This window comes from Miscanthus floridulus, chromosome 10, assembly GCF_019320115.1.
Source record: "Miscanthus floridulus cultivar M001 chromosome 10, ASM1932011v1, whole genome shotgun sequence".
Classification (NCBI taxonomy): domain Eukaryota; kingdom Viridiplantae; phylum Streptophyta; class Magnoliopsida; order Poales; family Poaceae; genus Miscanthus; species Miscanthus floridulus.
In genome coordinates this window covers 68,315,873-68,332,750 of record NC_089589.1, presented here as the reverse complement: position 1 = coordinate 68,332,750, position 16,878 = coordinate 68,315,873, and the positions used below count along the sequence as shown (strand labels likewise).

Sequence of the window (16,878 nt, the reverse complement as noted above, 5' to 3'; positions counted from 1 at the left end):
CTGTCGCGGGAAACCGAAAACGCCCGCCTCCAGTAAAGTTTGTGTAGTAGTGTTCACGTCTGAGAGCATGCCCGCATGAGGCCCAGGTTTTCACCATGGGGGCTAATTCTATGAAGGTAAAGGGCTTCATAGCTAGGTCTTTGAATTGACCGGAAACCTTTACATTGCTTTAAGAATATCTTATATGCATGGCAGAGTTACACGGAAGACAACAGATATAGATCTTCACAGGTAGTGTTGATCGAGTCTGTTGTCTTGTAACTGTTTAAAGTACACATTCAATTTCACAATTTCCATCAGAAATATGTATCTCAAACCGTGCCTATTTTTCCAATTAATATATTGCCCCAGCTATACTTCTTGTGATTGAGAGAACTTAAGCTAGGGCAATGAAGTAATATGATATATATCATTACATCGTCAGAGGTGGTATATATGTAGTGATCTAATAATAGCTCTTATGATTGTGAACATCGTACTTGAAATGCTCACCCACACACACACAAACACACAGGATATATTTTTTCATTTAGCTAGGGTGTACATGTACCCCAATTTGCTGTTATCTTTTCTGCCTTCAGAGAGGCAGCATAAGCGCACAACTACGTGTATTAGGACACAACTTCGTTCATGCATGTATCACCTTATGTACCTTCTTCCACCACAGCCGTTCTCTCTCTGGCAGTTGAAGTACACTGCAGCGACAGGGGAGCCAAGGTTGTAGATGGCTGCGAAGTCCCTGGTGTTAAAGTTTGATCTCCACCCCGGCGCATAGGTAGTCTGCCTGACTGACTGCCTGAACAGGACGAATGCAAAGCGATGGATTCCGGCAATTGGACGTGGGCTCTCATAAGGAACTATCTCATTCCCTGTTACATACAATATCAACTTTATTAAACTGAAATATCTATATATTTATTAACAGTGCATGTTTTCCATCCATCTTTAGTTTTAGTGTGGAGTTGTAGTTTGCCTTGACATTGATTGAAACCAGAATATCTTGTAATCAGATTTTTTTTTTCTGTGTATGGCTAGATTTGTTTGTTAATTAAATGTTAAAAAACTTTAAATTGAAAATTAATGTGGAGCGGATATACTTTATTAAAATGCTTGTGAACAACGAATCCAGTGAGCATGTGATGTGGCAAGAAAATGTTTTCCAAGCTTTAACTTTAACATTAACATCCCAGAGTAAATGGAGTTGACAGAATGATTCTTTCTCACGTTTAAAGTTCAATTTAGAGTTGTGTTCTCTCTTTTCATGCTACAGTTAATGGTATAATTGGGCGTGACAAAGAAATCTAAAAGACACTTTTTTAATGACGGCGCCGGAAATGAAATTATTAATCAACATGAGCATAAGTCACAGGCTACATTCAGACACTGCAACCAGTGTGGGTCAAATCACTTACCGAAACTGGCATCAGTTGTCTCCGGAATGTCTGTCACCAACCTATGAGGGACATTGAGAACTAATCAATCAGTACGACATGAATGAAGGTGATAATATTATACTCTCGTAATCAACAACAGGAGCAGCATGCCACGCACGGCGTGCATATAAAGTGAACATGGAAAGTGCCAGTGGATTACCACCCGGCGGCATGCATGGACAAAGCTGCAGAGAGAGCTTACCAGTGAAGGTTCTCTCTTTTAGTAGGGTTACTGGGGCTTGGTGCATCTGGGTCCACCATGACCTAGCAACACAATAAATAGATAGATTGACACATGAAATAGGTTAGCCAATCTAGATACGAAGGAATCAGGTCTCCAATGTCAATATTCTCTTTGATGCACTAATGCATTTTATTTGCATTGTTACACGAGTGTGTATATATAGATAATATTTATAGAGAACATTACATAGAGACACTGAGATCAATATTTATGGGCGTTTAACCTTACTAAACAATGATCATTAATCCTTGTATGATCCAAAATTGCACCTTATAGAAAACATGATAGGTCAGTTAGTCTTATCAGCTTAAAGGCATACAAAAGGGCTTGAGAGTTCACAAAAAAACATATTCTTTGCTTTTTATCCATTATTATCATCACGCATGAGTAGATACTTAAAGATATATCCAGAACAAGGTCAACTAATAGTATAGATATATAGCCAAGATATGAAACTTGAGCCAAACAAAAAGAGAAACCAAGAATCTACAAATTATCAACACAAGAAACAAGAATTAACCAATGAAATGCAGTGACATTCACACACTTACAAGTGTGTAGAGAGTCCTCATGTCACGCCCAGTGATGTGGACCCTTGGCTCATTCATCACTTGAGATGGCTTAAGCTCAGAACCATTTGTCATCTCCTTATTGTTGTAGAACACCCTCAGTGACGCAGTTGTGATGAAGGGATCCACAATATCCCCCACAACATGCCCGACGACCAATGGGTCCCTAGACATATTGAACATGGTATGATTTGGTTAGGATATGAGAGCTCAAATGTGGTTTGTACTGTGAGAGGATGAAGGAAGGGAAGAGGCCTATTTATAGAGAGATCGATAGATGATGATCAAGAGACGTCTTCATCTCTAGCAAGAGACCAAACTAACTAAAGTTTCCCTATTTCTCCAGAGGTCCTGGAATCTGCTTTGGGGAATAATAAGTGATTTGGGTGCTTGCGAGAAGTTGTGATGCTCCTTCTCCATCCTTTAATTTAGGGCTAGTGGAGGCAAAGACCATTTGCTCTCTTGTCTAGCTAGTACTGGTGAATAAAATCTTCTGGCATGCTGTTTATTCTCTAAATCTGGACCCATTTTATGCATATAACATATAAAGTTCGCTCACTTTTGACCAAGGTCCCATCAAGCACGATTGGCATGCGCTAACTGAGCTAGGCTAGCAGAGAGAGTGTAGAGTTCTAATTGTCTCACGCACAAGTAAGCCACAAGGTGGTAGCGTACCTTTAGGCACAATATTATTATTTTACGTTTAACTCATGGTGACATCAAAGACGTGAATCCAATTTCCAACATGACATTCTCTTGTTCTCATACTTTTCTCTTATAATGGGTCATGGCATTGGATTCTGCACTGCATGCATGTAAAGCAGCTATGTAGAAAACGAGAACAATGGTGTAGCTGAGAGGATGATGAGCATGTCATTATTTGAAGGATTTAGCTGGGAGAACAGTTGTGAGCAAGGACATATAGCATATCTATGCATGGGTTATTAATTCTGTCTCAGTAATTCAGACAGATGCATATCTTCTAGGACGGCAGACATATCTTCTAGAACGTGTGGACAACTGTGCCTCCGATCCTGATTTGAATAAAGATAGATTGCATATATGAAAGTTGCCGTGTTGATGCAAGCCAGCTACGAATACGGTATATAATTGCTTGTCTATATACTTTCTTTGGTTAGTCCTCTTAATGCCTACTCCGATCCAACAAGCATTGGTTACAGCCTGCAAGTTGAGCTAATGTTCAAGCAAACACATTCCACATGGTGAGATGTCTTACTTGAGAAAAAAAAAATATATATATATATATATATATATATATATATATATATATATATATATATATATATATATATAGAACTACTACTCTGTAGCTGGCTACAAAATAACTTATTCTGTAGCCACTTTGAGTTACGATAATTACTATGTTAATTTACGAGATTATAGTAACTCCTTACTGAGTGGTTTACCATAACGTTATGGTAAATATCCCCATATGTTATAGGAACCCAACTATCGTAAATACGTATTGACATTATCGTAAATTAGGGAGAGTATATTCAGTAGCCAGCTACAAAATAAGTTATTCTGTAGCCACCTCCATTTTCAATAATTTTATATACTAATTTACGTAATGTCAATACGTATTTACGATAGTTGGGTTCCTATAACATATGAGGATATTTACCATAACGTTATAGTAAACCATTCAGTAAGGAGTTACTATAATCTCGTAAGGTAACATAGTAATTATCGTAACTCAAAGTGGCTATAGAATAAGTTATTTTGTAGCCAGCTACATGATACCCTTATTGAGTTAATTTATTCTGTAGCCACTTATTCTATAGCTACTCTGAGTTACGATAATTACTATGTTAATTTACGAGATTATAGTAACTCCTTACTGAGTGGTTTACCGTAACGTTATGGTAAATATCCCCATATGTTATAGTAACCCAACTATCGTAAATACGTATTGACATTATCGTAAATTAGTATATAAAATTATTGTAAATGGAGGTGCCTACAGAATAACTTATTTTGTAGCTGGCCACTGAATATACTCTCCATATATATATATATATATATATATATATATATATATATATACTCTCCATATACTACGGTCCTGCTCCTGCTGATCTAATTTATCTTATTACAGCAATGTAGGCCAAACTGTTAAAGTAGCATAAGCATAATATACGGAACACACTGGATTCTTAACTTTAGGGATTTGTTGCCCCTGCTGTTAAACATGTTAATGACACGAAAGCTCCTGTGTTTCGTTTCACTCCCTTTTTGACATAACTACTGTTTCTTCGGTTCTCTTCAAGAATTACACACTATTAGCAGATGTGGACTTCATGATGATCAGATAAGCAGTAAGCTTAAGCTTTCCTTAAGTAGAAATGCAATCATTATATGAAGCCTATCATTGTAGGGCAAATGGACTACAATTTACCTTAATTGTCAACATGACAGTAGTTTTGTGCTCTAGGCCTAACATGGCATCTTGTTAATGTCGATTGCACAATATTTATGCTTCTGGCATTTGTTATTTGACATAGGATCGAGGTATGAATGAGTTGTCGATATGCCATGAAAAATGTTGTCCACCTTTGAGCAATGGATTAACTAGACAAGCAAGCTACACAAGATTCTGCATTATGAGTGTGGCATTTGCATATATACGAAAGGGACTCAGTAGTTGTTAAATTATCATCTTAGATGCCCCATCCCTTCAAGAAACAAGCTGAATTCAGATGCTAAAACTTTTTCTTAATTGTAATTGTATCGTTATTAGTACTAGGGGTACCGTAAGTATATGTGATACATAGGGTGGATAATGAGTAATGAGCCGTACACTTTTTTGAACTTTGTTCAAAATTGATTTATTTTCATTTATGATAGTCGTCCCCTCTACCATTTAAGATCCAATTTGAACCCAGCCAAGCTGAACCAGAGTGAAATGAACTTTTATGAAAAATCAAATAAAAGAAAAATTGATGCTATGTTTTTTTTCAAAAGTATGCAATGATTTCACACATCACTTGAAGGACTGTCCATGATAACGATGTTTGAGACGGGCTAGGAGTGTTGTTTTGTTAACACTAGTTATAATCTGTAATGTGCGGTGATAGCTTTTCAACTAGATGATATTTATCCTTAAAATATTAATTATAAATGAGAGAATATACCACCACTGTTTAAAATTGAAACACAGCCAACAGAATTGACGCAGCTGCCTCTAGCTGCATACGATGCGTCGTTTCACCTCTTTTCGATCATTGATCCGCATTTAGGTTTTCATTCTGCCAATTCTTGTGTGCTCCTTTCACATCACCCAACCTTTTTGAAAAACATTTGTGCCTTTGTTTTTCTCACTCATCACACGGTCACACCTATCATCGTGTCATTATAAAACTAAGCTAACCAAGGGGCAGGTGATTCGGTTAATATGCATGGCTACAAGCCTATATCATATTTAATCATCCTCTCCAATATATTCCCAATGATTATCGCTCATCTTGCATACTTAATTAGTAAACCTGGGTATCAAAAGTTGCGAAAGCCACTAATCAAGGGATGCCACGAGTAATTAGTCTCTCTCCTTTATCTCTCACTTCCTTTCTCTATACATGGCAATCTGGCATGAAGTGGTATTGATTTGCTGAGATGTACGTATTCTATACATAGAGAGAGTGGTGAGAGTGGTCCTGAGTTTGTTAAGCATGCACACTTGCAGTTTCTCATGTGCTTTAAAGCCGCTCTCAACATGAGTTTGGCTGCAATGATCTCAGAACATGGAAGGAATGCATGCGCCAACTAAAAAAAAAAGGTCTGGAACCGTCTCATGAGGTCGAGGTGATGAAAGCATGGTTTTGGTACGTACAAAATTGCACGCCGTCCACATCTCTCACATATAAGGCGTGGTCCTCTCTTAGCTCTCAACTTTTTATATTTTATAAGTAGTTCAGATTAGTTACATATATAGGCAAACCTTTGCTTCCAGAAGGGTGAGATAGTACATTTGCATCCAGTTTAGGTGTCCAATTCTCAATTCGATGAAACTCGTGTTAAAAATCAAAGGTGTTTTATTTTTGTTCTAGGTCAAACTTCATTATGTTTGACCAATTTCATAAAAATATGTAGCAACATCTACAACACCACCAAACTAATTTTAGTTGAATCCAACACAGAATACATTATTTTAGTATATTTTTTTGGTGTGAGAAATAAGAGGAAATTACTTCTATACCAACAAAAGCTATGCTTTTCCCTTCAATACCATAAAAGCTTATTAAGATTATTTGCAGTGTTGATCTGAACCTTCAACATCTTAGCTCATATTTGTAGTATAAGTGTCAGTGTTTCGTAAACCGGACTATTAAACTTATACGATTGCTGCGCTGCTCTAGGAAGATGATTGTAGCATCCAAAAGATAAGAGGATTTATAATGGTTCAGGCCGGGGCCTTACGTCAAGTCTTAGAGATGATCGAGTGCGTATTCCTCGCTTGAATACTCTGAAGTTCTTACAATGGGGGGTGCAAGAATGGTGGAAAGAGGTAGGAGAACCTAAGCTAGGCGTTGGGCTGCCCGAAGGGAAGCTTCAGGAGCCCTACTACGATGAAGGATGAGTGAATGAGTAGGGGACTCCGAATGTCTGGAAAGGGTGCCCTGGCTGCCCTTATATAGAGTTCGGGGCCAGGGTGCATACATAGTAGGAGGTTCTCCCGACTGAAGGGTCATGAGTCTGAGGGAGGTCCGAGCTAACTTGGCTTGAAAGCTACGCCATCTTGTGGAGGACGTCTGGGCATGGTTGTCGTCATCGCCTTGTGGCCACGTCGTAGCAGGGTGTGGCGTGGTGCATACTGTGCCGGCCATGGCAGCACTGTAGGCATAGTGGTAGTTTGCTAGCCGTCCTGTACGACGTGATCTCCGTTGTGGTCTTTGTCATTGTCTCCTGGTTTCCTAGGGCACGGTACATGAGTTGGTAGCCGCCCTTAGGTCATCGATCACCTGGTCGTCTTTGAGGAGTTGAAGGCCATGATCCCGATCGTTGGGGTCATGGCTTTCGTCAGTCCGGGTGGCCTTTAAGTCAAGGCCCCCATCGTAGATCCTATCCCGTAGTGGGTGAGATCATACATGCATCTTGTCGGGCCATATCTAGCCAATGGTTGTTGTGCCTGTCGTCACCGCCTTAGGGTGGTGTTGTCTTGTTGGACCTTTGTGGCGTAGGGCTAGCATCTGACCAGACCGAGGTGACTACTGTCCTCTTGGTCCTCGCGGGGTTAGTGAGGCTTGCCTGCCCTTGCCAGAGTAGGTGTACTTAGTGGGGCACGACCTCTCTGCATCCCTTTTAGGGATCATGACGGGGGTGAGGTCACGTGCCTTTCGAGCGCTGGGCGACTAAGGCGGGAGAAAGAGGTCATGGCCAGCCCTAGCATCCGGCCTGGCTTGCTCGGCTCAGCTTGGTCTCGGTCGTTTGGGCCTTCGCCAGCTAGCATATTGCGGGCCACATGGCCTGCTAACTAATCGGTGCCTTGAGACACCCTAGGGTTATAACCCCGATAGTAGCACCTGAGCGTTTTTGCGATCGTGAAGTGATCATGAAAGCATTAAAAGGCATGCGCATTGAGCGTTGGTCCGTAGTCATGGCTTGTGCAAGCTTCGTTGCTTGACCCTTCATGGGTTGGTGCTTTTAATGCGGCAGGTGGCCGTTGCGTTCTGCCCTATCAGGTCACCCGAGCGACGCGATACGCGACTGTTTAGGCCTTGCCGTGTTAGTGTGCTATGTATCAGGGTTCATGTACTAGGTGGGGGCCGAGTGGTCTCGTTGACATTGTACCAGCCCTGCCTCTTTGGAGGGTCTCGATTCCCTCGACCTCACGCGGCATCTGGTATTTGCTGCAAACTCTCTCGCCATGCGGCGTGGGAGTTTCATGCGGGTTTGGTCTGCCTTGGGCCCATAAATAGAGGCTCTTTTGTCGTTTGATCCATCCACAGCTGTGACTTCGAGCCCTCTAGACTTTCTTGTATGGCTGGGAGTTTAGAGGGTGAAGAAACAAGAGTAACATTGTTTGAGGGGAACCGTGTGGTTCTTGTTAGGCGTCCCACTAGGGATCGTCCATGATGGCTGGAGCCAATGTTGCCCTTTCCAACAGTTGGTGCTATAAGGGAGCTTGCGAGCAAGGGAGTGGGAGGCATCACTGGCACCAAGTTCAGTCATACGTGACCTTGGGCCTCCATCTTTCCACCGTTTCTTGCCCCAGACCGTGTCGGTTCAGGTGCCCGAAGCAGATGATGGCTAGGGCATCTCCAGCTTCCTCCTAGGTGTCGCGTGTTGGCCAGTGATGCACCGTGACCTTTGAGGGGGTCACTTGGCGTCTGCCGTGTGCCGTTCATGGAATGGAAGATGGATGAAGTAGCATTGTGAAAGGATCAAGATGCCCAAGAGGGGGGCTGAATTGGGCTAATTCTAAATTTTCTTGCAATAATTAAATCCTACGGTTAGCCCAATTAACCCCTTGTGCCTAGAAAAGTGTTTCTAATAAACTAACGCACAACAAACTTGCAACCTATGTTCGAAACTTACTCTAGCATGGCAATTCTATGAATGTAAAGACAAGTATTGAATTGCTCAAAGTAAATGCTCAAAGTAAATAGAGAGAGAGGAAAACGATGATGTTTTGCCGAGGTATCAGAGAGTCGCCACTCCCCACTAGTCCTCGTTGGAGCACCCATGCAAGGGTGTAGCTCCCCCTTGATCCACGCACGGATCAAGTGCTCTCTACGGGTTGATTCTTCGACACTCCGTCGCGGTGAATCACCCAAAACTGCTCACAACTTGAGTTGGGTCACCCACAAGCTCCGCCGGGTGATCACCAAGCTCCCAATCACCACCAAGCTGTCTAGGTGATGGCGATCACCAAGAGTAACAAGCATGAACTCTCACTTGACCACGCAAAGCCTAATGAGAACGGTGGATGCACACTTTGCTACTCTTGATTCACTAATGAGGCTACTCTCTTGGATTCTCAGATCTTAATCACCTCACTAGGACCTTGCTCTTCTTGGCACTCATAAACGTGTTTCTCAGCTATTGGAATGAGCAAAAGTAACTCCACACATGAGTGGAGCTTCTATTTATAAGGCAGCCTGAAAAATGAACCATTATGAGCTTCTACGGGGTGACCGGACGCTCCGGTCATGTTGACCGAATGCTCCGGTCAGTTCAACCCGCACACCAGTGTTTAAGTGTTGACCGAAACGCTGGCAGGGTCCGATAACCACTGACCGGACACGTTCGGTCACATTAAACCCTCACTGGATGCTTACTGTACTTGACCGAACGCTAAACCCTTAGGGTCCGGTCAGTACTGACCGGACGTGTTCGGTCGCAGAACTCCTTCTCTGGAACCTTACTGGAGTCGATCGGACGCTAGACCTCAGCGTCCGGTCACTTGACCTCTCTAGCGTCCGGTCGCACTGAACGCAATCTGCTTGATCAAATGAACTGACAAGACCCTGCGGCCAGCGTCCGGTCGCACCGGAGCCAGCGTCCAGTCAGCATTTGACCCTCCATTCACTTCCAACTCTCGATCATATGTGAATGAAGTTTGCTACAAAGGATCTTAGGCATGTTGAGGAGCTACCTAGTGCTAGTTTTAACAAGCGTGCACCACACCTAACTCACTAGACTCACCTAGGTCAAGCTAGCCGTCCATACCCCCCTTAATAGTACGGCCAAAGGAAAAACAAAGTCCTAAACTACTCTAAGTGTCTCTCCAACTCCAATCGACACTTAGAACTAGTCATCCTTAACCTTGTCGTCCATCCTTTGAAAACCGAAATGATTTCCATCGTAGGGGTATGACCACCTCGATTGCCCAATCGATCTCCATTACCATGACCTAACTTAATTGCCTCTGCAAAACACACGTTAGTCATAGTAATCTTATATTGTCATTAATCACCAAAATCCAACTAAGGGCCTAGATGCTTTCAATCTCTCCCTTTTTGGTGATTGATGACAATACTACCTCGAGTATGTGAAAGAGTGAGGTTTTTGACATGCTTGGTTCATATAAGCTTTTGTCAATAAGAACAAAAGAGTTAGGCAAGCTTATATGATCCAAGCCAACATGATGTACTCAAAGGATATGAAATAAGCATGAGTACAAGTAACAAAGCTCATTTGCATCAGGTATAAATGCGGAAGCAAAGGCAAATGAGGACATATAAATGAATTCAAAGTAGAGAGCACACATGTCAAAAATCACAATCACATAGATGTCACTATCACATAGATATAATAGTATGCATGAAAGTAAACACACGAATGCATAAAAGTAATAGTGTATCACACAAATAAAACTCCAAATGTATATAATAGACTAATAGCTAACTAGGCCCCCCCCTAAACGTCACTCCCCCTGAGTCTACATACTCGAATCCTCTCCCCCTTTGGCTTCAAACACCAAAACCTAAGGGTCGGTCGGTGAGGCTGCAGCGGACGAGCTGGGCGCTGAGGTACGAGGGGCAAGCTAAAACTGGGCACCATCATCAGCTGACCCTGAGCTCTATATTGACTGACCCTCTATGGCTGGAAGCGTCACTGAAGCAGTCTGGGTCTGGCCTAGGGCAGGTGCTGCCTGTGATTCTACTGGTACGTCTGTCATAGGATCTGAAGATGCGACAGAAGATGGGAGCCTCTGAGTAGTCATGATGACTGGAGCTACTGTAGAAGGACTGGCAGCATGCATATGTGGCGGTGTAGGCATGCCTGTCAACTCGCTGAAGGATGCTCCAAGACTCCTGGAGACTGATGTGTTAGGCACAAATAGCAAGGGTGACTGATCCGGTGTGAAGCCCATCAGATATGGAGTGAACTGTGGGGCTACCACTGGCGAGGATAACCACTAGGACACCTGAACTATGGGTGAAGCAAATGGAGCTAAAGGTTGTCCCTGACTCTGAAGCCCACTGGGATGTACTGCTAGAGCCGTCGTAGTGGTGGCAGGCTGAGCAAGCTGGGGTGAAAGCAGTGGCTATGGAGCCCCAAGTGCAGTTACTACATGCTGTATAAATCCCATAAGCTGCTGCTACATGAGTAACTACTGCTGATGCATTTGCTACTGCTGCTTCTGGAGGACCTGCTGTTGGCGCTAGAACTCGTCCTGATGAGCCTGAAACTGTGCAAAGTTGGCAGCGGTCTCCTGAGCCTATCATGCCTGATCCTATTGCATCCTCTCAAGAATAGCAATCAAAGCAGGGTCTGTCTGCGGTGCAGGTGGAGCTAAGCTAGAACTGTTGGCCTTTGCATCATGTCTACGTGGAGGCATCTAAGGAATAGACAGGTAGTCGTCATCTGAACTGTCACTAGACTCGCTTCTCTCCTCCTGAGCCTCAAGCTGCTCCTCCTCAGTAGCGGCTATGCCTCTGATAATCTCATCCTATTGAGCTATTGACTCTGGTACATCTGGATGATGGCGAGGCTAAGTGGGTGCCTGTGGTGTGCTATGTCTGATCCTCTATGCCATGTTATAAGCTGGAAACTCTATGGTGGCACCTTTGTACTCTACAACCATCTTAGGGGTCCTAACATGCACAACCTTGAGCATGAGAAATGTGATCCAGTGTGCATATGGAAGCTGCCTGTGACCCTTGAAGCCCTCAGCTATCATGTCCTCCATCTCAGATAGAAGAAGATCTCAAATATCGAACACTATCTGCTGCATCAGGGCATTGAGCTAGCCAAAGCTATAGGTGAATTAGACCCTCTCTGTATCCCAACCTAGGAAGTAGTGTCCTCCTAATGATAGCCTCTAGCACTCGAGCTATAGGAGTAAGGTCACTAGGGTTCCTCCTCGACCCCTCACCAAAGGGCTCCTTGAAGCAATGGCACACAAGATTTGTAGGGGGCACCAAACCACCATGAGGATGCCTAGGGGGCTCCTGCTATCCATAACATACCTCATGTAACCTGAATAGGCTACTTCCTGTAGCCTCAGTATCTCCCTAGCCCTCTGACTCATCATCCTATAGTCTCTGCCTCTGAATGCAAAGTGTATAAAGTTATGATGCGGGTCAACATAGAGCGAAGCATAGAACTGCCGAACCCAAGATGGTACATACAATCCTATCCGGCCAATCAGATCTATCAACCCTAGCAAATATGATAAGTAGGGGCGAATATGCTCTCCGGTTGCTGCCACAATAGCCTCAATACTGCAGACTCTCTGAGATCGGAAGACTACCCCACTGTTCAGATATGCATTGTAGAAGTCTTCCTAGAGCGGTGTATAGAAATCCTCTGCTGCTCTCTCATCCCTCCTCGGAGGAAACCACACCTCAAACTCTACAAACCTCAATTGTCGGAATTGCTTGGTCGTGGCGGCCCTCAAGTCAAGGTGGATCACTGGAGGTGGACCCTATGGTCTAGGTGGTGGGCGTGATCCCCTATGCTGTGTAGCTAGCTTCGGTGGGACTAGAACACTGGTACGACCAGAGCGGCGTAGCTATGGCTAGGGTGCCTGCTTGGTCTCCTCAGCCTACTGGCCCTCCTCACCCTCTTGAGGCTGCTATGACTGTTGTCCCTCCTGTGTCTCCTAAGCTGGCTGAGGCTCTGCTAGTGGGGGCTGCTGCTAGTGACTCCTGCTATGACTGAGGGTCCATAATGGGAAGACAACGTCCTGCCATCATGACAGTCCCAGCTGGACTACCATGGAGACGCTCAATGTGCTCAAGTCTGCCCTACGCGTCTAGTGCTAGATGATCTGCTATGACAACTCCACTAGCGGGCACCTCCTCTCTTCGGCACGCTCGGCGGCCTCTGCAACTAGTTGCTGCTCTGGCTGTCTTTGCATTAGGGTACTTCCTCTTCTTTGATGCAACCTGCTTCGTCGCCTTGCCTTTAGGTCCTACAGGCTGGCGAGGCGGGGGCCTCCGATCATAATCTCCTGGACCACCACCAACGTTCTTGGTGTGAGCCATCTGATCTGACAAGAGAAACTGCCAGCTGACAAGATCAATTGTCCACTGACACTTTTGAGGCTTGGCCTCAATCCTTACTTAGCGAGCTTGGCTCTGAGTTGACTGACAACTGCCACACGGTCTCAACTGGCACCGACTCGCTGCACTGATGGAATAGATAGATATACAAATAAATACGATATATCTAATAGATGTGAAACCCTATGAGAGCAAGCAATTTAGATGCGAAATAGAAACGAGTGGCTTGCTACCTGACGAACTGACTGATCCGAGAAGAGAAAAGACATCACGCGGGGAACCTTCAGAACCAGCTAGGGTTAGGGTTGAGCGGTGAATTGATGGCCCTGGTTGCAATTTAGGTCAAAGCATTGAAAACGATCTAGATCAAGTGAAAAGGATGCTAGAGCATGGCCTTACCGGAGAGCAGCGGGCAAAGCGGTGGCTCTAGATAGGGCAGCTAGTGGCACGGGAACAGTCAGCGGCGTGAGCACTGGTGGGCTGCGGCGTGTGCGTGGGCTAGCGCTAGCACGGTGAGCTTGGCGCGGGGAAGAGCTGTGCGGACGCGGCGGTGGTGGAGGCACGACAGCAGTGGGCAGAGGCGAGCAGGGGCTCGGCAGTGCGCGTGCGGGCAGCGGTGGCGTTCGGCTTGGGGCACGGGCGTATGGCGATGACGGCGGTTAGGTCAAGAGGACGCGACTTTATATAGTGGCCCCCAGCAGATCAGAAATGGAAAATAGGAAAGAGACCCGATGTCAGCATGAGATCTATTGACCTGGACGCTCCGGTGGTAGCGACCGGACGCTACCACCCAGCATTCGGTCGATTCCAGAGAGGTCCAATTCCTCTAGAATCACGACCGGACGCGTCCGGTGGTCCATGACCGGACACAGCCAGAGTCTGGTCAGTTGCCTTCAATGCCATGTAGATCGACTAGACGCTGGAACCCTTCCTGACCGGACGCTCAAACACAGAGTCTGGTCACTCCTTCAGCTTCTGTTCACCTCCTATGAACTGACCGGACGCTGGACAGCAGAGTCCGGTGCAGCGTCCGGTCACTCTTTTCTAGCAAATCTTCAATGTTCCTCCGCGCTGCCTGTTCCCAATCAAGTCCCAACTTGAATAAGATCCAAATAAACACCAATTGGGACTGATGTGAGTGACATCTCTCAAACCCTCATATTTTTCAAAATATTTTGCCTTAGGCTATAATTCTTTTTAAGAAAATAGGCAATAAGAGGGCAAATGGAACAAAACGACAAAACAACATTCATGCATATGCAATACTTGTAAGTAAATCTAGTTGCTTGTCAAGTTTGATCTAAGGTTAAGCTTCTTCACATGCTTTTCGTCGGTTATCTTAACCATGTTAGACAAGCCCTATATGCATTACCAAAAATTAAACATGTTGTATATTACAATGAATGCAAGGGACAACACAAGCTCAATTTTTAGTGAAGTTACTAAAATCAAGTACATTGAGTTCATTCCGCAATCTACAAAATGTAGCCTCATCTAGCGGTTTAGTGAAGATATCCGCTAATTGATCTTCGGTTCTTACACCTTCTAGTGATATATCATTTTTAGCAACATGATCTCTTAGAAAGTGATGGCGGATATCTATGTGCTTGGTGCGAGAGTGTTGAACCAGATTATTTGCAAGTTTTACCGCACTTTCATTGTTGCACAAAAGAGGTACCTTTTCTAGAACTACACCATAGTCTAGCAAAGTTTGTTTCATGTATAATATTTGTGCACAACAAGCGCCCACGGCAATGTATTCCGCTTTGGCGGTGGACAAAGCCACACTATTTTGTTTCTTGGAGGACCAAGACACAAGTGATCTACCAAGAAAATGGCACCCTCTGGATGTGCTCTTTCTATCAACTTTGCAACCGGCATAATCCGAATCGGAATAGCCAACTAATTCAAATATAGCTCCTTTGGGATACCAAAGGCCAATGCTTGGTGTGTGCTTAAGATACCTAAGGATTCTTTTTACAGCAATTAAATGTGTTTCCTTAGGATTAGCTTGAAATTTAGCACACATACACACACTAAACATGATGTCGGGCCTAGATGCGGTCAAATATAACAAGCTACCAATCATGTAATGGTAGAGAGTTTGATCAACCGGGTTACCTCCCTCATCTAGGTCGAGATGTCCATTTGTAGGCATTGGTGTCTTGATTGGCTTACATTCATCCATCTTGAATCTCTTGAGAAGATCTTTTGTGTATTTCTCTTGAGAGATGAAGATGCCTTCTTTCATTTGCTTGACTTGAAAACCAAGAAAGAATGTAAGCTCACCAATCATGGACATCTCGAACTCCTTCGACATCAATTCACCAAATTCTTTGCATGAGTCTTCATTTGATGATCCAAAGATGATATCATCAACATATACTTGACAAATGAAGATATGCCCATCAAGCTTCTTGGTGAATAGTGTGGTGTCGACCTTCCCAATGGTGAAGCCCTTCTCAATGAGGAAGTCCTGAAGGCACTTATACCAAGCTCTTGGGGCTTGCTTAAGCCCATATAGTGCCTTGGACAACCTATAAACATGATTAGGATATCTAGGGTCTTCAAACCTAGGAGGTTGATCAACATAGACTAGTTCATTAATAAAGCCATTTAAAAATGCACTTTTCACATCCATTTGATATAGTTTCATTTCATGATGTGATGCATATGCAAGTAGGATATGAATGGCTTCTAATCTTGCAACCGGTGCAAAGGTCTCTCCAAAATCCAAACCTTCAACTTGAGAGAACCCCTTTGCAACTAGTCTTGCCTTGTTCCTCACAACAACACCTTGATCATCTTGCTTGTTTTAGAACACCCACTTTGTTCCAATGACTCTTGCACCTTTTGGTCACTCTTCAAGAGTCCAAACTTTATTGCGAGTGAAGTTGTTCAACTCTTCATGCATGGCATTGATCCAATCCGGATCTTTAAGAGCTTCTTCTACCTTGGTAGGCTCATAGCAAGAGACAAAAGAGTGATGAGCAATAAATGAAGTAAGTTTTTTAGATCGAGTCATTACACCCTTTGATGGACTCTCTATGATGAGATCTTGTGGATGATCTTATAGGAGAGGTGTATTTCTTCTATTGACCACTTGAGGAGGAGGTTGTGGAGCATCAACATCTTATGCTTGTACCACCATTTGCTCATGGGAGATATGAGTATCTTCATTTTCTACTCTCCTATCTTTTCACCATCTTGTGGCACACTTGATGAAGAAGGTTGATCAATGATTTGTACATCATCTTCATCACCTTTTGGCTTGATGTCTCCTACTAGAATATTCTTCATAGCCTCCCTCAATGATTCATCACCTACATCATCAAGATTCTCATGTGCTCCTTGGGAGCCGTTAGATTCATCAAATTCCACATCATATGTTTCTTCAACCAAGCCGGTGGCATGATTAAATACTCTATATGCTTTGGACTGTGATGAGTAACCAAGAAGAAAACCAATATCACAACGTCTGTGGAACTTCCCTAGGTGTTGCCACTTCTTGTAGATGTAGCATTTGCAACCAAACACCCTAAAGAAAGAGACATCTGGCTTCTTCCCATTGAGCAACTCATAAGGTGTCTTGCCAAGGAACTTTTGAAGGAATAGGTGGTTTGATGCATAGCATGCAGTGTTGATTGCTTCTGCCCATA

At 43.8% G+C, this 16,878-nt stretch overlaps 1 protein-coding gene across 1 annotated transcript; it reads right to left on the bottom strand.

Moving 5' to 3' along the window:
- Positions 1-292: 292 nt before the first annotated feature.
- LOC136484834 (protein VERNALIZATION 3-like) lies at positions 293-2,459 on the bottom strand. The gene is made up of 4 exons (XM_066481793.1): positions 2,229-2,459; positions 1,636-1,697; positions 1,413-1,453; positions 293-869 (listed from the first exon to the last, which is right to left on the bottom strand). Exons 1-4 carry the CDS (start codon positions 2,427-2,429, stop codon positions 640-642), a joined length of 534 nt encoding a protein of 177 aa, XP_066337890.1. The 5' UTR covers positions 2,430-2,459; the 3' UTR covers positions 293-639.
- Between the last annotated feature and the right edge of the window lie 14,419 nt (positions 2,460-16,878).

Bases quoted from the DNA above. Each gene is read 5' to 3' on its own strand.
- LOC136484834 (XM_066481793.1), bottom strand. From the start codon at position 2,429: ATGTTCAATATGTCTAGGGACCCATTGGTCGTCGGGCATGTTGTGGGG. The intron at 1,454-1,635 runs GTAAGCTCTCTC...TGTCCCTCATAG, and splicing joins AAAAGAGAGAACCTTCACTG to GTTGGTGACAGACATTCCGG. The intron at 870-1,412 runs GTAAGTGATTTG...TGTATGTAACAG, and splicing joins GACAACTGATGCCAGTTTCG to GGAATGAGATAGTTCCTTAT.